The sequence below is a fragment of the Electrophorus electricus genome, chromosome 17, assembly GCF_041902795.1.
Source record: "Electrophorus electricus isolate QZ-2024a chromosome 17, ASM4190279v1, whole genome shotgun sequence".
Classification (NCBI taxonomy): Eukaryota; Metazoa; Chordata; class Actinopteri; order Gymnotiformes; family Gymnotidae; genus Electrophorus; species Electrophorus electricus.
In genome coordinates this window covers 2,083,997-2,100,631 of record NC_137513.1, presented here as the reverse complement: position 1 = coordinate 2,100,631, position 16,635 = coordinate 2,083,997, and the positions used below count along the sequence as shown (strand labels likewise).

At 46.3% G+C, this 16,635-nt stretch overlaps 1 protein-coding gene across 7 annotated transcripts in view; it reads right to left on the bottom strand.

Moving 5' to 3' along the window:
- The window catches only part of igsf9ba (immunoglobulin superfamily, member 9Ba), a 51,870-nt gene that overhangs the window by 28,220 nt on the left and 7,015 nt on the right, over positions 1 to 16,635 (bottom strand). For all 7 annotated transcript variants that reach the window (XR_003411473.3, XM_035534294.2, XM_081700163.1 and 4 more), the window contains exons 2-3: positions 12,275 to 12,472; positions 8,257 to 8,403 (exon numbers count right to left, since the gene is read on the bottom strand). Coding sequence is in view for 6 of the 7 variants with exons in the window: in XM_035534294.2 (XP_035390187.1) it covers positions 8,257 to 8,403; positions 12,275 to 12,472 (345 nt within the window). In the remaining variant the exon portion in view is untranslated. The remainder of the gene's footprint in view (positions 1 to 8,256; positions 8,404 to 12,274; positions 12,473 to 16,635) is intronic.

The following is a 16,635-nucleotide window of genomic DNA, read 5'->3' as shown; positions in this document are numbered from 1 at the left end:
ACTGAGAATTTCACCCAATTGCCTCATATATGCAGAATGTAATTCCCAGTGTCCTCCATGTTATTTCAGGCCCTTCTCATTTACTGGCTGGACCCTAAATGTGTCGCAGCCCCTACTGTGTCTGAGGGCCATCAGAGTCCCTCCCCTGCGCTCACACAGCATCCCACGCCAGGCAGATGGACGCCTGGAATTAGCTCTTAATGACGTGGCCTGCAGGAGTGAGCACAGTGGCAGCCCTGATGTGGTGGAAGCATGTGCGTATGTGTTTGTGTGGTGGGGGGATGTGCGTACATGCACATGTGTGTGCATGTCTGGGTGTGTGTGTGTGTGTGTGTGTGTGTGTGTGTGTGTGCATGTCTGGGTGTGTGTGTGTGTGTGTGGGTGTGTGTGTGTGCACATCTGGGTGTGTGTGTGCATATGTGCATGTGGGTGTGTGTGTGCATGTCTGTGTGTGTTTGTGTGTGTGTGTGTGTGCATGTCTGTGTGTGTTTGTGTGTGTGTGTGTGTGTGTGTGTGTGTGCATGTCTGTGTGTGTTTGTGTGTGTGTGTGTGTGTGTGTGTGTGTGTGTGTGTGTTTGTTGTGTGTGTGTGTGTGTGTGTGTGTGTGTGTGTGTGTGTGTGTGTGTGTGTGTGTGTGTGTGTGCATGTCTGTGTGTGTTTGTGTGTGTGTGTGTGCATGTCTGTGTGTGTTTGTGTGTGTGTGTGTGTGGGTGTGTGTGTGCATGTCTGGGTGTGTGTGTGTGTGTGTGTGTGTGTGTGTGTGTGTGTGTATGTGTGTAGTGGTCCAAGTAGCTTCCATAGAAGCGCTACTGTTCTGAGTCTGGCTACATGTGCCCATCTGACACCTGCAGGGCTGGTGCAGACTCCAACAGAACCCTCTCTCTCCTCCCTGACAGGAAGAGGAACCCTGCCCACACAGGCTCCATACATGAGCGCAGGAAGCTGCCACTGCTGGCCCTTTCAGGCCCTGCCCCAGAGCACCTGCCCCAACAAAGAGCCTTTGGGGCAAGAAGGGGATAGTTTAGAATACCAGTTTCGAACAGATGTCAGTGTTGCAAAACAGAACCAGTTGAGAGTCACAATAAACAGTGGCAGAGGCTTGCGTGGAGCAATTTTGGTTTGCACTGTATACTATGTACAGATGACAGAAGGTACTGCTTTAACTGTGCTGTGAGTAGAGGACAATGAATTTAAAAAATAGAGTGCAATGTAATTCATATGGCTCACACACCAAGAGGGAGGGGGATTGAATAGATGAGGAATAACGGGATTGACCTCTGGATGTTTTCAATATAAAATATCCAGATGGCCATGTCCAGGTGTTGACAAAAATGCATAATGAAACCAAACAAATGTGTAATGTAGTAATGTAGAGGTCAGGGCGTTTCACAGATTACAGAACATGATACAACAGAAATGACCGTGAGGTCTGAAAAGTCTCTCCATCTGAGACATCTCTTCATTCTAAGACGTCTCTCTGTTCTGAGATGTCTCTCCTTTCTGAGTCATTCCCCATTCTGAGACGTCTCTCTGTTCTAAGAACGCTCTCCCCATCTACCTCAGTCAAGGCCTGCAGCCTAGACATGTCTCCTACTGCACTCCCTCCAATACCAGCAAATTCACTGAATTTCAAGTAGTCTTGGTGCAGTTCAGATACAGCGCCTCTAATCCTGAGTGGTGTGGTCGACGTCTGTATGCATGATTTAAAACTCCATACAAACACTACATAACCTGTGATCACAGATATGGGCATTTCACAAACCACTTAAAGCAATGTCCATGCCTGTGCGTGCGTGCGTGTGTGTGTGTGTGTGTGTGTGTGAAACCCTGTACGAGCTGATGATCATGTAATGCAGCATTGCGGTGGTCTGTGTATGCAAGCACATGCCGCTGGGTTTGCGTGCACACATACGTAAAACTGAGGGCACAGAAAGGCGCAGACCAGTGCAGCAGCCCAGGAATGCAAATGAGGCGAAGACTGAAAGGCATTGCAGAGGAATCCGTTATGACTCACGCAGCTGCGCAGGTGACGTCTCAGTGGCTCATGTGCTCATGTGCACAGGGTCGGAGAAGAACGCAAGCCCACGTTAACGTACACTCGCATGTGCGTGAGCACGACGCACCTGATGAGAGTGCGCCACTCTCATTCCACCGACACACCATGAGAACTCCTCCGTAATGTGGCACCCAGGGAGGGCCTGTTCTCCACGTATGTGTGCCGGTCTGTCAGACGGTTTAACCCGTGGGTACTGTGAGCCCATGACGCTGTCACTGATTCCTCTGGAATAAGCCTTAGTCTTACCTCGCAAGCATATGTTTCGGCAGCCAGTCTGGAGTGCACACTGAGAGCTGACAGCTCGCCATACACTCCTATGCTAATTATCCTGTTCCTGTGGATGGCACCTCCACGCCTGACAGCAGAAAATGGGACGCAAAGAGCCGCTAAGAGTCGTGACCAAGAGCCCAATGAACACGCTCAGCACGTGTGAGCACACGCGGAGGACGCGACAATCACGGCCCAGCAGGACCCGGAAACCACACGCAGCGTTCAGCCAGGCTTGGCTCTGGACCGACGCTATGCAGACACAGGTTCCGACCCACTCCACACTCACTCTGACCACCAGCCGAACACATCACCTATCAACAAGCGGGCGGGTTTGCAACACCGACAACTTTAAAAGTTGTTTAAAGATGGCACATGTGCAATAAATCCGATCTAATCTCACTAAACCACTAGTTTATTTCCACAGACCAAGAGTTTGGTCAATCTAGGTGATCATTGTCATATTCTTTCTCTCTCTCTCTCTCTCTCTCTCTCTCTCTCTCTCTCTCTCTCTCTCTCTCTCTCCTAGCAGCTCGTGTGACGCTTTAGTGAGCCAAGGCTTTCTGTGTGTTGTGTGGCCAGAATACAAAACACTCTCGTGTTCCAGTTAATCTGCCCTGTCAGCACAAAGGCAAAGCCCACGGTGGATTCGCTTTCCATTAATATGCGACGGAGGGCCTTTGAAAATGGACCTTCAGGCAGTGATTACAGAACTGCAAGATGGTTTACATATTGTCTTAATGGATCATATTAAATTCATCATCTAATAAAATGCAAACACTTGCTGGAGGAGATAAAATATTTCTAGCTGCACATCTCAACTATAAATAATATATCAGGAAAAATGTGATGCTCAGAAAGAGACCAAAACATGTAACTGAAAATTATATTCGTGTTTTGGCGCCAGGGCAGATACCTCCTTTAATTTAACAAAGATTTTCAATACTTTGCCAGGAGAAATGCTGTTGTGTTAATTAAACACCATTGGGGTATGGTACCAAATAAGGATCATGGGATTCTGTGACTAGTTCTGCACAGGCAAAAGTAATAAGGAAAGTTAAACAGTCCTTTTTATCATTTTAATGTGGGAATCAATCATATGTGTATCTTTTAAAAGAAAATGTTAAAATGTAATCTTGAACTTTTCAGGTCCTTCCTTATTTTCATTAACAAAACAACACAAAATAAAAATTAGCAGTGTGGTGTGTTCTTCTTTACAGAGGACTAGGTATCATCCTAATGCTAAAACAAGAAACAATTATTTTGAGGACTGTTGTGATGGCGATTATTAATTGTGGTTACTGATTGTAGTTATTGATTGTGTTTTATTGATTTTGGTTATTGGTTGTGATTAGCAGGGATTCATTGAATACATATCTCTGTGTGAGCCATTGAAACCGGTTACTAGGGGTTATATTGGAGCATGAGACCGTCAGAGCAGTATTGTTTGAGATTTTGACCTGAGTGTTGGCACTGGTGTTAGAATCCTCCAACCAGCAGGAGGCGCTGTGAGCTTTGTGAGAGGAGGGATATGCTCTCTAGCCCAACACTTATATGATGATTACATACATTTTGTTTCCAATGAAGTAGGCAGTGAACATAAATGAGGTCTTAAAATTCCACCAAACTTGCCTATGTTATATTAAAGATCAGTTATCTTTAACTTTTTACCAAAACATTGGTCTCTACTACGTACCATAGTCACACAACAATTGGCCAAAGCAGAAATTCTAGGTAGTTAACCTTTTGGAGTTATCTTGTTTTTTTGTTTTTTTTAAATTAATTTCTCCTGAATTAAATGTATTCTGATCTTTAACTATAACAACAGACACAATCTGCTTTAGTTCCAGACTATAGTCCACAACATCTTACAATTATGACTGAATACAACTTAAGTAAAGGTCCTACTCAGGGGCCCAACAATGGTAACTTGGCAGTGGCAGGGCTTGAACCAGCAACCTTCCAACTATAAGTCAAGTACCTTAACCACTGAGCTCCTACTGGCTTTCACATTGCCTTCTGAAGTAGTGACAACTATAGTGTTGTGCAGTAGTGCTGTCTGCAGTGTTGTGGAGTAGTGACGTCTACAGTGTTGTGGAGTAGTGACGCCTGCAGTGTTGTGGAGTAGTGACGTCTACAGTATTGTGGAGTAGTGACACAGTGTTGTGGAGTAGTGACACCTACAGTGTTGTGGAGTAGTGACGTCTACAGTGTTGTGGAGTAGTGACACCTACAGTGTTGTGGAGTAGTGACGCCTACAGTGTTGTGGAGTAGTGACACAGTGTTGTGGAGTAGTGACACCTACAGTGTTGTGGAGTAGTGACGCCTACAGTGTTGTGGAGTAGTGACAGTGTTATGGAGTAGTGACGTCTACAGTGTTGTGGAGTAGTGACACAGTGTTGTGGAGTAGTGACGTCTACAGTATTGTGGAGTAGTGATGTCTACAGTGTTGTGGAGTAGTGACACCTACAGTGTTGTGGAGTAGTGACGCCTACAGTGTTGTGGAGTAGTGACACAGTGTTATGGAGTAGTGACGTCTACAGTGTTGTGGAGTAGTGACACAGTGTTATGGAGTAGTGACGTCTACAGTGTTGTGGAGTAGTGACACAGTGTTGTGGAGTAGTGACGCCTACATTGTTGTGGAGTAGTGACGTCTACAGTGTTATGGAGTAGTGATGTCTACAGTATTGTGGAGTAGTGACACAGTGTTATGGAGTAGTGACGTCTACAGTGTTATGGAGTAGTGACACAGTGTTGTGGAGTAGTGACGCCTACAGTGTTGTGGAGTAATGACACAGTGTTATGGAGTAGTGATGTCTACAGTGTTATGGAGTAGTGACACAGTGTTGTGGAGTAGTGACGCCTACAGTGTTGTGGAGTAGTGACACAGTGTTGTGGAGTAGTGACACAGTGTTATGGAGTAGTGACGTCTACAGTGTTGTGGAGTAGTGACGCCTACAGTGTTATGGAGTAGTGACGTCTACAGTGTTGTGGAGTAATGACGTCTACAGTCTTGTGGAGTATTGACATCTGCAGTGTTATGGAGTAGTGACACCTACAGTGTTGTGGAGTAGTGACACCTACAGTGTTGTGGAGTAGTGACAACTACAGTGTTGTGCAAGTGCAAAACACAGTAAAGTACTAACTGCAATAAAGTAATAAATGTTGTAAAGTACTAAATGGTGTAAAGTACTAACTACAGTAAAGTACTAATCGCAGTAAAGCAATAATTGCATTAAAGTACTAACTACAGTAAAGTACTATCTGCAGTAAAGTACTAACTGCAGTAAACTACTAATTGGTGTAAAGTACTAAATGGTGTAAAGTACTAACTGCAGTATAGCATACGTGACCTTGTGTCATGAATTGCAGCACAGGCAATAAAAGTGGCACAGGCCAAATATGTGGGTAAGGATACATTGCATAACCCCACTTACAATCTCCATAAAATGCTCTGTCCTGCTATAAACCTCCTTCACATTTTAATAGCAGTGAAGCAGCAGAAGACCGAGTTTTACTTTCCACCATGTTCCACTTCTGTGCTTCTAGACAGCTCCAGTTCACTGCTTATATTACTGATGAATATGAAATCAAGCCATAAGTACTTATCTTATCTCCCAATCGACAACAGATATCCATTACATTATGGGCATCTTCTCTTTGAAAGCATAAAGAAAAAGAACCCATAAAGAAATGCATGTCAGCACAGAGTGTGGAGGGGGGACTCTTGAGATGTTAACTCCCCCCCACCAACACACACACGCACACACACACATGCACGCATGCACACACAGCTGTCTGAGCAAGCTTCATGAACTAAACAGGGAGCAGTGAATACAGCAGCATCCTGGAAAACGAGTGTAGAAGCACACACCCCTGCACACAGGACACGCCCAGCTGCTGGACGTCCTATCCCATTGTTCAGCTCCCTGAAGGGGAGTGAATAACTTTTCATCACACACGAGCACCCAACAAAAGCAGCGCTCCAGGAAATGCAGATGGGCATGTTTTCTGTCCTGTCATCAGTCCAGGGCCCTCTGGGCCCTCGAACGGACTCCAAGGGCCAGAGATGTTTGATGAGTGCTGATCAATTCTCTGTTTTCATCTGCCTGTGATCTGTTACGAAACTGAGCAAAACGCCTTGGCTGATTCTGCACAGTTGATAGGCTCAGCGGCTGCAAACCAGCCAAAAAACTGCCCTCTCGGAGCTGCATTTCCAAACACAGGGATATCTGATAATCACACACAGGGCGTGTGTGTCCACTGGGATATCTGATAATCACACACAGGGCTTGTGTGTCCACTGGGATATCTGATATTCACACACAGGGCTGTGTGTGTCCACTGGGACATCTGATAATCACACACAGGGCGTGTGTGTCCACTGGGATATCTGATATTCACACACAGGGCTGTGCGTGTCCACTGGGATATCTGATAATCACACACAGGGCGTGTGTGTCCACTGGGATATCTGATATTCACACACAGGGCTGTACGTGTCCACTGGGATATCTGATAATCACACACAGGGCTGTGAGTGTCCACTGGGATATCTGATAATCACACACAGGGCTGTGCATTGTACTGGGATACCTGATAATCACACACAGGGCTGTGAGTGTCCACTGGGATATCTGATAATCACACACAGGGCTGTGCGTTGTACTGGGATATCTTTGATTAGCAGTGTAATCAGACAAATTCAACTAGGACTACAGATGCTTAAAACGTCATACCGTGTCCTCATAAAGAACAGTATGTAGTTGTAAACTTGTGCAGATGTGGTATATGAACGTTTAGTGTTTTGCTGCACAGACAGAACAAAACTGGGTTTTTCCAAAAACATCATAAAACAAAGATAATCTGGTAGTGCAAGTATTACACAGAACACTCTCTCTCATTTAACATAACCTTAACTCTGATTTTGGTAAACAGGGCCCAGTTACAAATGTTAGAATTCATAAGTACATCAGAACTGAAAAAAAAAAATTTCTTTGCACATTTCATATTTTTACCCATGTTTTGAAATGTGTGCTCCTGAATTAAGATATGGTGCAAAGATGAGCTCCCTTAGGCCTCCCTGAGGCTTAACTGTCTCCAGGTCAAGTTCAGATGGTCTTGTACAACCACGTGTCCGTGGTTGTGACCTGAAGTTCTCAGGCTGGAGTCTGAATAAATGAGTGTTTCAACATATTCACTGGCATATTTTAGCATAAAAGGCTCCACTAACTTCAGACAGCTGTTTCTGTGCCGCTGAGGAAGAGAGCCTTTACTGGGGTCTGTTGAAGGTATGATGTACATATCCAACTATTAACAAATCACACACTTCCAGGAAATAATGAATTAAAGATTAGCAATGCATCAATACCCATATCGTTGAAACAGTAAAATAAGTCCTGGGGAATGATACAATTACATGCCTTCTGGTCTTTATTGGGCCTTATTATGGAGATAATAGCAGGGCGAGTGCTGTGTCACTGTGTCATTGGCAGTATCTTAGACTCTCATTCTTTGTCCTTTGAAGCAAATGTGAGGTCATTTTTATGCTGTGTCTTACTTCAGAAGCAACATTTCACACGCACACACACACACACACACACACACACACACACACACACACACACACACACACACACAACACACACAATCAATACACCTTTTTTGAGAAACTCTTGAATTCTCTTTTAAAATGATTGCAATTTGATAATGGTGTGCTGTTACCAATACCACATCAAGAGGTTTCTAGGTCCGCAGTGAAAGACTTAAAGACATTTCACGTGTCTTTCGATTTCCAACCGATGTTTAGCTTCAATATTTCAGTGGCCTGAAGAGGCAACGAAACCACGGACAGCGCCGTTAGCCTGCGCTTCCCTTCACGACAGTGGGCCTGGCTCTGGGACCAGCACGGAGACTAGGTGTCACGCACTCACCGTTGACGGTGAGGTGGACCCAGCTGCCATTGTGAAAGGTGTCATACTGTTGTTCCAGCATGAGAACGCGGCACTCATACCAGCCCTGGTCCTCCGAGCGCACCTGCTCAATCTGCAGAGACGCCTTGCCGTGCAGACTTGTCCTACCTGTGGAGAACATCAAAACATGGATCATCTCCATCCACACAAACCATCATTTATTGTTATTAACATTATTAACATATTATTAACGTGATTATCATTTATTGGTATTTGATTTTTTCTGTTTTAGCCTTGATTTCACAAATACTGAAAAAATGTATAGGTATTCATGAATCGTGAAAAGGAAAACACACACACACACAGAGCCAGAAAATCTATTATGAATTCATGATCATCAAGCCCATTTAGTTTGAACAGCAAATTAGAGGGAAAAAAATATGCAAATTTCAGTCTCGCTGACTGACTGTCTGTGCAAATGGACTACAGACAGCAGCTCAATCTAGCACAAGAATCAGTGTATAACATTACTTGGAAAGCAATCTTCCCCTGATTTCAGCCTCCCTGTGCTGTCAAATGAAACAAAGGACAACAGGCTGTCTGAACTCGCGGGAGAATGCAGCACTTTCTTTAGCCCAAAGTCTCTGTAGCTCTCTCACCAAACAAAAGCTGACCTTCACACTAGCGACTGAAATCGCACCACTCAAACACCATGGCACCGTGGCATCCAATCAAACACCGTGGCACTGTTGCATTCCAGTGCCTTTACTCTGCGATGCCTTTCCGGGGCAGAGAGCAACAGTGGCCAGGAAGGACTTAGCTTCTCATCCACGCTCCCAGAAGGCCGCGACCGGGATCAGACGCCGGAGAGCACTTTGGGGGCTGTGCTCATCGGGCTGTCCAAGACTCTCAGCAGCCAAGAACTGCTTCATGATGTTGGTGTATCGAACAGTAGATCTTACAGCTCCAGGATCACAGACAGCACCTGGCGGAGGAAACTGCAGCTTTCCAGAGTGGGAAAATCAATACGGCACGCAGGGACCACAGCTGCAGCTTTGCCATGATAAAGAGCTGAAGACGGGGCGGTTTCGCTGCCGACGTCCGAGTGTCTCCACAGTTTCTTGGCAAATTAAGATTCTCTCAACACAATTCAGGCGGCCACTTTCCCAGCATCTCCGCTAGGAACCATGGATTACTCGCGCTGATGTCTGGCTTTGGAGAGCTCTAGGTAATTTTTCGTTTGCGCTTTGTGGAAACAGTGGGTGGAGCATCAGGCCTGAGGTTTGGAGCCCTTTAATGACTACGTCCTCGCATCAGGCGTCTCACCTGGGCAGACGGCAGACAGACTTGCCCTCACACACGCCGCACCTCAGGCCATCAGCCGGACTAGGGGAAAGCGATCACTCTATACCTGAGGATCATTTATTCTGACACTGTGATGGCCAGTCTGTTGGAACCAATAGAATTGGGGAATTTGAATAATCGCAGATTATTTTTGTAAAAATGATCTTTGTTGTAATCTTTTTTGTTTGTAATGTGTTAGTTTTTGTAAAATTGTAAGATTGGCCAATAAAACAGATCCTTGAGGAGCTCGTGTGAGCATTCATTTAATGAGGCTATAAACATAATGGATGATCTGTTATTTTAATGGCCTGTATGCAAAATATAAAGTCTATGGTCAATAAGGTGAGGTTACAAAAGCTGTGTAAATTATTACTTGGCCATATGGTACTCAGGATTTTCAGCCTAAAACTGCAGCTTGGCTTCCCATGTGGTGTGTGCGGTTTGTGTGGTGTATTTGTGGTGTGTGCTTTGTGCTGTGTTTTTATGCTGTGTGTTGCGTATTTCTGGGCAGTGTTAGCTCAGTGGTTAAGGTACTCAACTTGGAAGTTTGCCAGTTCGAGTCCCACTACCACCAAGTTGCCACTGTTGGGCCCCTGAATAAGACCCTTAACCCTCAATTACTCACATTGTGCTCAGCCATAATTTTAAACATAAAAGTGTCAGCTAAATGCCGTAAATGTAAATTTGTGGTTTGTGTTGTATTTGTGAATTTGTCTGGCACTCTGACAAGGCATCTGAAATGTTGAACCAGTTAAAGACATAAAAGTCCTGAGTTAAATGTAACTGCTAAACTCAGTCTGAGTGGTTCAGATGAATCGATTTGTCATGTTTGACTCTAAAACACAAACTTGACGCTGGTCCCATAAACTAGTGCAAGTTTATTTTAGGTTACCAGACTAAAATGACTTACAAGAGCTATAAACATATACATTCATATTTCCCAAACTTAGAAGTTTTGCCGTTGTTTTAAGTCATGGCGGGGGGCAGCGGCACTTAACTGGACACTGTAAGACGATCAACATGGCCCTCAGTATTGAAGCTCACTGCACTAATAGGTAAGATATGATACAGTGAAAAGGGTATGTTGCCACTTTTAATTAAGTCTAGTCTACTTGATAGACTTGGCATTGAAACATTCTGAAACACATCCCATAAAATATGTGAATCCAGGTGAGATATGGCTGAATTTGCTAGTATTTAATGTGGAACTTTTAGTTCAGATGTTTAAAGTCTGTTTGATCAAAGTAAGTACCCCCTCTCACAGGAGATATGACTCCATCCTAACAGAGCAGGTTCTGGAAAATGTCTCAGTATTCCCATCGCTATCTGACGCTGTAACAGAAGTTGTATTTTTGTGATGGGGGTTAACTGCGCAAGAATATATTATCTCTACAGTGAATTATTAGTACATTTCTGTTCTGAAAATGTACTGTAGTATTTAATTTGAGCCTGAAGGCTTAAATACAGAAAACTGAGACAGAGAAGGAGAGAGAACGAGAGAGAGAGAGATAAACAGAGAGATATAGAGAAAATGAGAGATTATAGTGAGAGGGGGAGAGAGAGAGAGAGAGAGAGAGAGAGAGAGAGATGGAGAGATACAGAATCTCTGCAGTGGAGAGCTGCAGTGCGCGTCTCTGGGCTCTCGGAGCTGTTCAGTAATTGCATGAGGGGTCGTGCGCGAGAGGCACACGGAGGGGAGGGGCTTCTGCAGAAAGGGTGTGCGGTGGGTGAAGGAGGTGAGGAGGTGTTACATTGATCTATGGGAATCGCCGAGTATTGCAGAAAGACAACGTGTTGGGCCAGAGAGCCAGCGTTGCCGCGTTCTTTCTCTCGACGTGTTTCTGAAGCTCGTGGTTAGACTGTGGACTTGCGTGGCCGCATGCATACACGTACGTTCACTAACAGACCAGGCTGCCCCCTCTCTCCCCTAGTCCTCCACAGTCTTGGGTCTAAATGAGATTGCGCGGAAGCGGCTCGCACGCAGTACAATGCCAGAATGCTTCCCACGAGTCTGCCGAAGCGCTCTGCTCATCGAGACAGCATCGGCATGTCTCGCGCCTCGCTGTGCGCAGTGCTGAAGAGAAAGTGTGCTGTGCAGAGGAGAATGTGTGCAGGAGAGTGTGAGCATGTGCGTATTTGTGTGTGTGTGTGCGTGTGCGTGTGCATGTGTGTGCGCGTGTGTGCGCGTGTGTGCGCGTGTGTGTGTGTGTGTGTGTGTGTGTGTGTGTGTGTGTGTGTGTGTGTGTGTGAATATATGTGCGTATGTGTGTGTAGAAGACTGTGATTCTTCACCAGTGTCTACAGCACACACATAATTAAGAAAGTGGAATGCAGTGCTAACAAGAGCAAGTAGCAGAAGCTTTGCTGAAGCCTCACAGAGTGACTGGCAGGGTGTGCAAGCACCTGGCTACTCCCACTCGGACCACAGCCTCCCTCTCACAAGACACAAACAAGTGAGTGCACCAGCAAACCCTTCTGATTGGATGCAAACAGCACCTCATTAGCATGTTTTGTCCAAACGGGGCCCGCATGTATGTATTCTGCACAACCAGCTTCGCAATGCATCTACTTCAATGACTGAAACTGCAGCATAATCGCGAAATATAAAAAAGGTAATAAAAAGGTGTGAAAAAGCAAAGCAATGAAACAGGCGCAAGAGCGAATGCAGAGAGCAGGCAGCAGCGTGTGGGCTCACCAGCGTACTCCGGGTCCACATGAGGGGGGTAGAAGCGGAAGTTGATGAAGAAGGGGATAGGCACGCCGAACTTGAACCACTCCACCACGTAGGGAGTCTGCTGGCCGTTGAGGGGGTGGCTGACGTCACATCCCAGAACCACGCTCTCTCCTGCACGGGCCGTCACGAACTGGGGCTCCTCTCGCACTCCGTGGGCACCTGGCCACAGATAAGTATGGCGAAGTGGTTAAATTTAAAAAATACAGTTTTGCAGAGGGCAAATATTCAAACTCACACCCCAGAATCAAGCGGAAGCATTTTCCATTGCAACGCTGACCTGACTGGGTTAGACCATGACGGTCGCTCATCCACAAAAGGCGTTTGTGTTAGGGCTGGCTAGAAAACAGAAGCAGAACTGGCTGCTGTAAAACACCATCCATATTCAGGCTCGGCTGTTTGCAGGACATTTTCACACCTCGGATGACGGTTTCCCGAGCCCCAAGAAGCACTGGCAGTCCCAGCTATTTCTCTTCTCAAATGAGACAGGAGAGGAAAGTTGCGCGGCCCTAATGAGGTGACAAGCCACTCGTCCAGATGGGCCACTGATCACTGCTAATTCACCCTCGCACAGATCTTACAGTGAAGTGTGCCAGACTAGCTAATCAATGCACAGGCCTGTCATGTCTGCGTGTGACCTATCAGAACTGTAAAGGTCATTGTACATGCCTCAGCAGAAAAAATCTCCAGAATGGATTTTCCCTGACTGGCTGCATTTCCTCTCTGTTAGCATGGCTGTTCTCCTAGCGAGGGAAAACTCACCTCCAGAATAAAAAAAAAAAGCTATCCTGCTGACAGCGCACGCTCCACCAGTAAGCCATGAGGGTGGAAACCTAAAGTGGCTCAGTAACAGTAAGAACTTTTCAAAGGGATCCAACTCCCTCTGGAATGATAACATACCCTTAAGGAACAATGGAAAATTCCTCTGTTCTCATTAACTGTACCCTGGGGAGGTTTGTAAGTTCACGACCGGATGAATGGTATGCCGTGCTGCACCCAGACAGAGCCCTGAGTATCCACACGCACTGAACTGGTCTCTGACTCCACGCTCCCTGACGCACAGTCCAGTGGAGCAGTTAGGGAGTCTATTTACAAGTTCAGTCTGGTGAAAGAATTCGTCCGCTGGGCTGTCCAGCAACAAGGATGATCTCAGTTGTTACCTACTATGTCAGGTAAAATAGACTATAAATTGAGGTTTTGATTAAAAACCTACACTCACCAGATCCTGCATATATGACCAGCCCAGTACAGGGTTACACCATCGCTTAACACTAACAGCCTTTTCCACACACACACACACACACACACACACACACACACACACACACACACACACACAAGAATCAGGATGCATCAGGAGTGATAACCAACACGCACACACGGAGTCCACAGGGGGTCACTGCTCTGAGTGCCAGTGGCAGTGCCGAGTACACTCACTCATCTTCTGCCCACACTGGTCCTGAAGACACAGAAGTCCCCTAAACCCATCACTCACCTCACCCATAGGAAAATGTCCCCACTGAGACTAGTGTGGGACATCATATGTCTCTTCCTACTAAGCCCAAATGGCTTTGTCCAGTTTGTTTTCTGTGGGGCATTACGCACTCCTGCTTGATAAGACACAGACTGTCCTCCCACCGTCCTTACAACAACCTGTGAGCTCAGTCTGAAAAAGCTGCATATGCAAGAAACCGGACAGTGACCGTGTTTTATTATTGTAGCTCATCTATATAATGCATCTATATAATAATTACAGTCTCCTTTTACAGTACATTTAGAAAGTTCTGTCTCTACTCCTAAGCCTATAGCACACAACAATACAGATGACAGAAGAACATTATTGTAAAAGGGAGCATAACCTGTAAGACTAAACTGGGCTCTGCTCCAGGGACTGGTAGCTGGACTGTTTCCTCATTTCTCTTAGCACAATGACAGCTTGAGAAGTACCCAATGCTTCCTACACAGCAGTGGCACACAGTGCTCCTATCCAGGCGAAGGCCAGCACACTGCCAGACTAATAACTCTGAAGTGTTTTTATGAGATCATAACAATGAACAAGTGCAAAAAAATCTACTACATGTGTTTTCATTTTATAAATGGAAATACACAGACCTGGTGCTTTACCTGGGGGGTGGGGGGAGGTTTACCCAACACTGGGTTGGGAACGTTACAGTGCTGGTTTTGTTGGGAATGTTACAGTGCTGGTTTTGTTGGGTACGTTATAGTGCTGGTTTTGTTGGGTATGTTACAGTGCTGGTTTTGCTGGGAATGTTACAGTGCTGGTTTTGTTGGGAGCGTTACAGTGCTGGTTTTGTTGGGAGCGTTACAGTGCTGGTTTTGTTGGGTACATCACATGCTGGATTGTCCACATACTGAAGCTCCAGTGCTGGTTGGATGCATTAAAGTGCTGTTAGCTGTGCTGCTCCAGTGCTGCTTGGATGCGTTACAGTGCTGGTTGGAATGTGTTACAGTGCTGGTTGGAAATGTTCCAGTGCTGTTAGCTGTGCTGCTCCAGTGCTGGTTGGGAACGTTACAGTGCTGGTTGGGAACGTTAACGTACTGGTTGGATACGTTACAGTGCTGGTTGGGAAGGTTCCAGTGCTGTTAGCTGTGCTGCTCCAATGCTGGTTGGGAACGTTACAGTGCTGGTTGGGAATGTTACAGTGCTGGTTGGGAACATTCCAGTGCTCAGTCACCCTAGAAATGTACCTAATGGAGATCTTAATGGGAATTGGCAAAACTCAACAGCACACGCTACTGCTGTGGGAGTGGGTTGACCAATGAAAAAACAGCAAAGCTCCATGACAAAACAATTTTTCTTTTCAAAAGTCCGTTTTAGTTATTTTTAGTTAATAAGTTAATAAGGATGACGGATATGTCATTGGGTTCTGAGTGATTTCAGCAGGGGTGAAAAGCGCTTTGACATGAAGAACAAGAACACTGGACTTAACGATTTTTACATTATTGTTCCAAAAACTAAAATACGTAAACCATATAGTTTTTATGTGACTGAGCAATTAAATTTTACATTACATATACCTTATATAATTTATTCATAAATAAAGCCATTATTAGACTTATAATATGTGCAAACTTACTTCTAAAATGTTCAAGTATATGACTTTATGCTGCATGTCCAACATTCACGGTATGGCCCCTCCCCCTGAACGCCTACGTGAGTGTGTGTGTGTGTGTGTGTGTGTGTGTGTGTGTGTGTGTGTGTGTGTGTGTAAACGCCCCCCCACAGCAGGGAAGCCCTCCGTGTTCTTGGACACACTCCCGACTCCCACGGTAGGGGAGAGCGGGCCAGGTGAGTGTGGTCCTTCTGCGGATGCTGGGGAGTCGTACGGAACTGCGTCTGTCCTCCGGGACTGGTACAATGATGTCCAGTACACTGAGTCGGATTCCGTAGATTCCTGTTATCCTGCGGAGAGACCCTCTCTCCTCCAGGTCTCGCTCCAGAAGTCCACAACAGAGGAGGATTTTTGGGGGGCCCTGATTATGGTCCGGGGTCAGACTCTGCTGAGTCCTACAGAGATCAGGCGAACTACGTGAACCAGCACTCCGAGGTGAACTCCGCTGGGTCCTACGACCCCTACATGGATGACTATAAGGGCTGCAATAATTGTGGAGTGAAAGGAGAGTACAGAGACGTCAGTCTGTGGTCGGACATTATGCGGAGGATCCACCGATGGAGGTGGAGGAGGTCCTCCATGGGGATTCTCCCGCGGACAGTGACGCTCGGTCTGTCGTCTTCGAGAACGACGCGACTCCAGCATCTATGAGGTGGCCCGAGGCTACGCCCAGGAGATATCGCCTAGGTCCAAGCAAGCCAGCCAGCATGAAACACCTAGAGGCAGCCTCGTTCGAGGAGAGAACTCCCTTCGCTAGGGCACACAGCCCCAGAACTCTTGAACTCTCTGTACCGAAGCCTCGTAGAGGCAGGAAGGAGGCGATACCAGTAATCACTCCATAGACGACCAAGGTGGCTGGTGTGCCCCCTGTGGTGGGACAGTGAAGGTTGCCGCCCCCCACATCGGCGAGGGGCGATTCCCCGCATGGACTACAACTGGGGAACAACCTGGGGCTTTCGCCAGCTTACCAGGACTCAGTGACTTGTTAAATAATGTTGTACCCGTCCCTGTCACTGTGTTGGTCCCCGTCGTTTTGTCCCCTTTGGTGTCCGTCCCGGAGTCTGTTGGCGTGTCCGTCCCTGAGTCTGTTAGCGTGTCCGTCCCTGAGTCTGTTGTTGTTTTGATGCCTGTCCTTCTCTCCTCTGTCTTGCTCGCGCTGGCCCATGTCGGGTCGTTCGGTCCTCCGGCCTT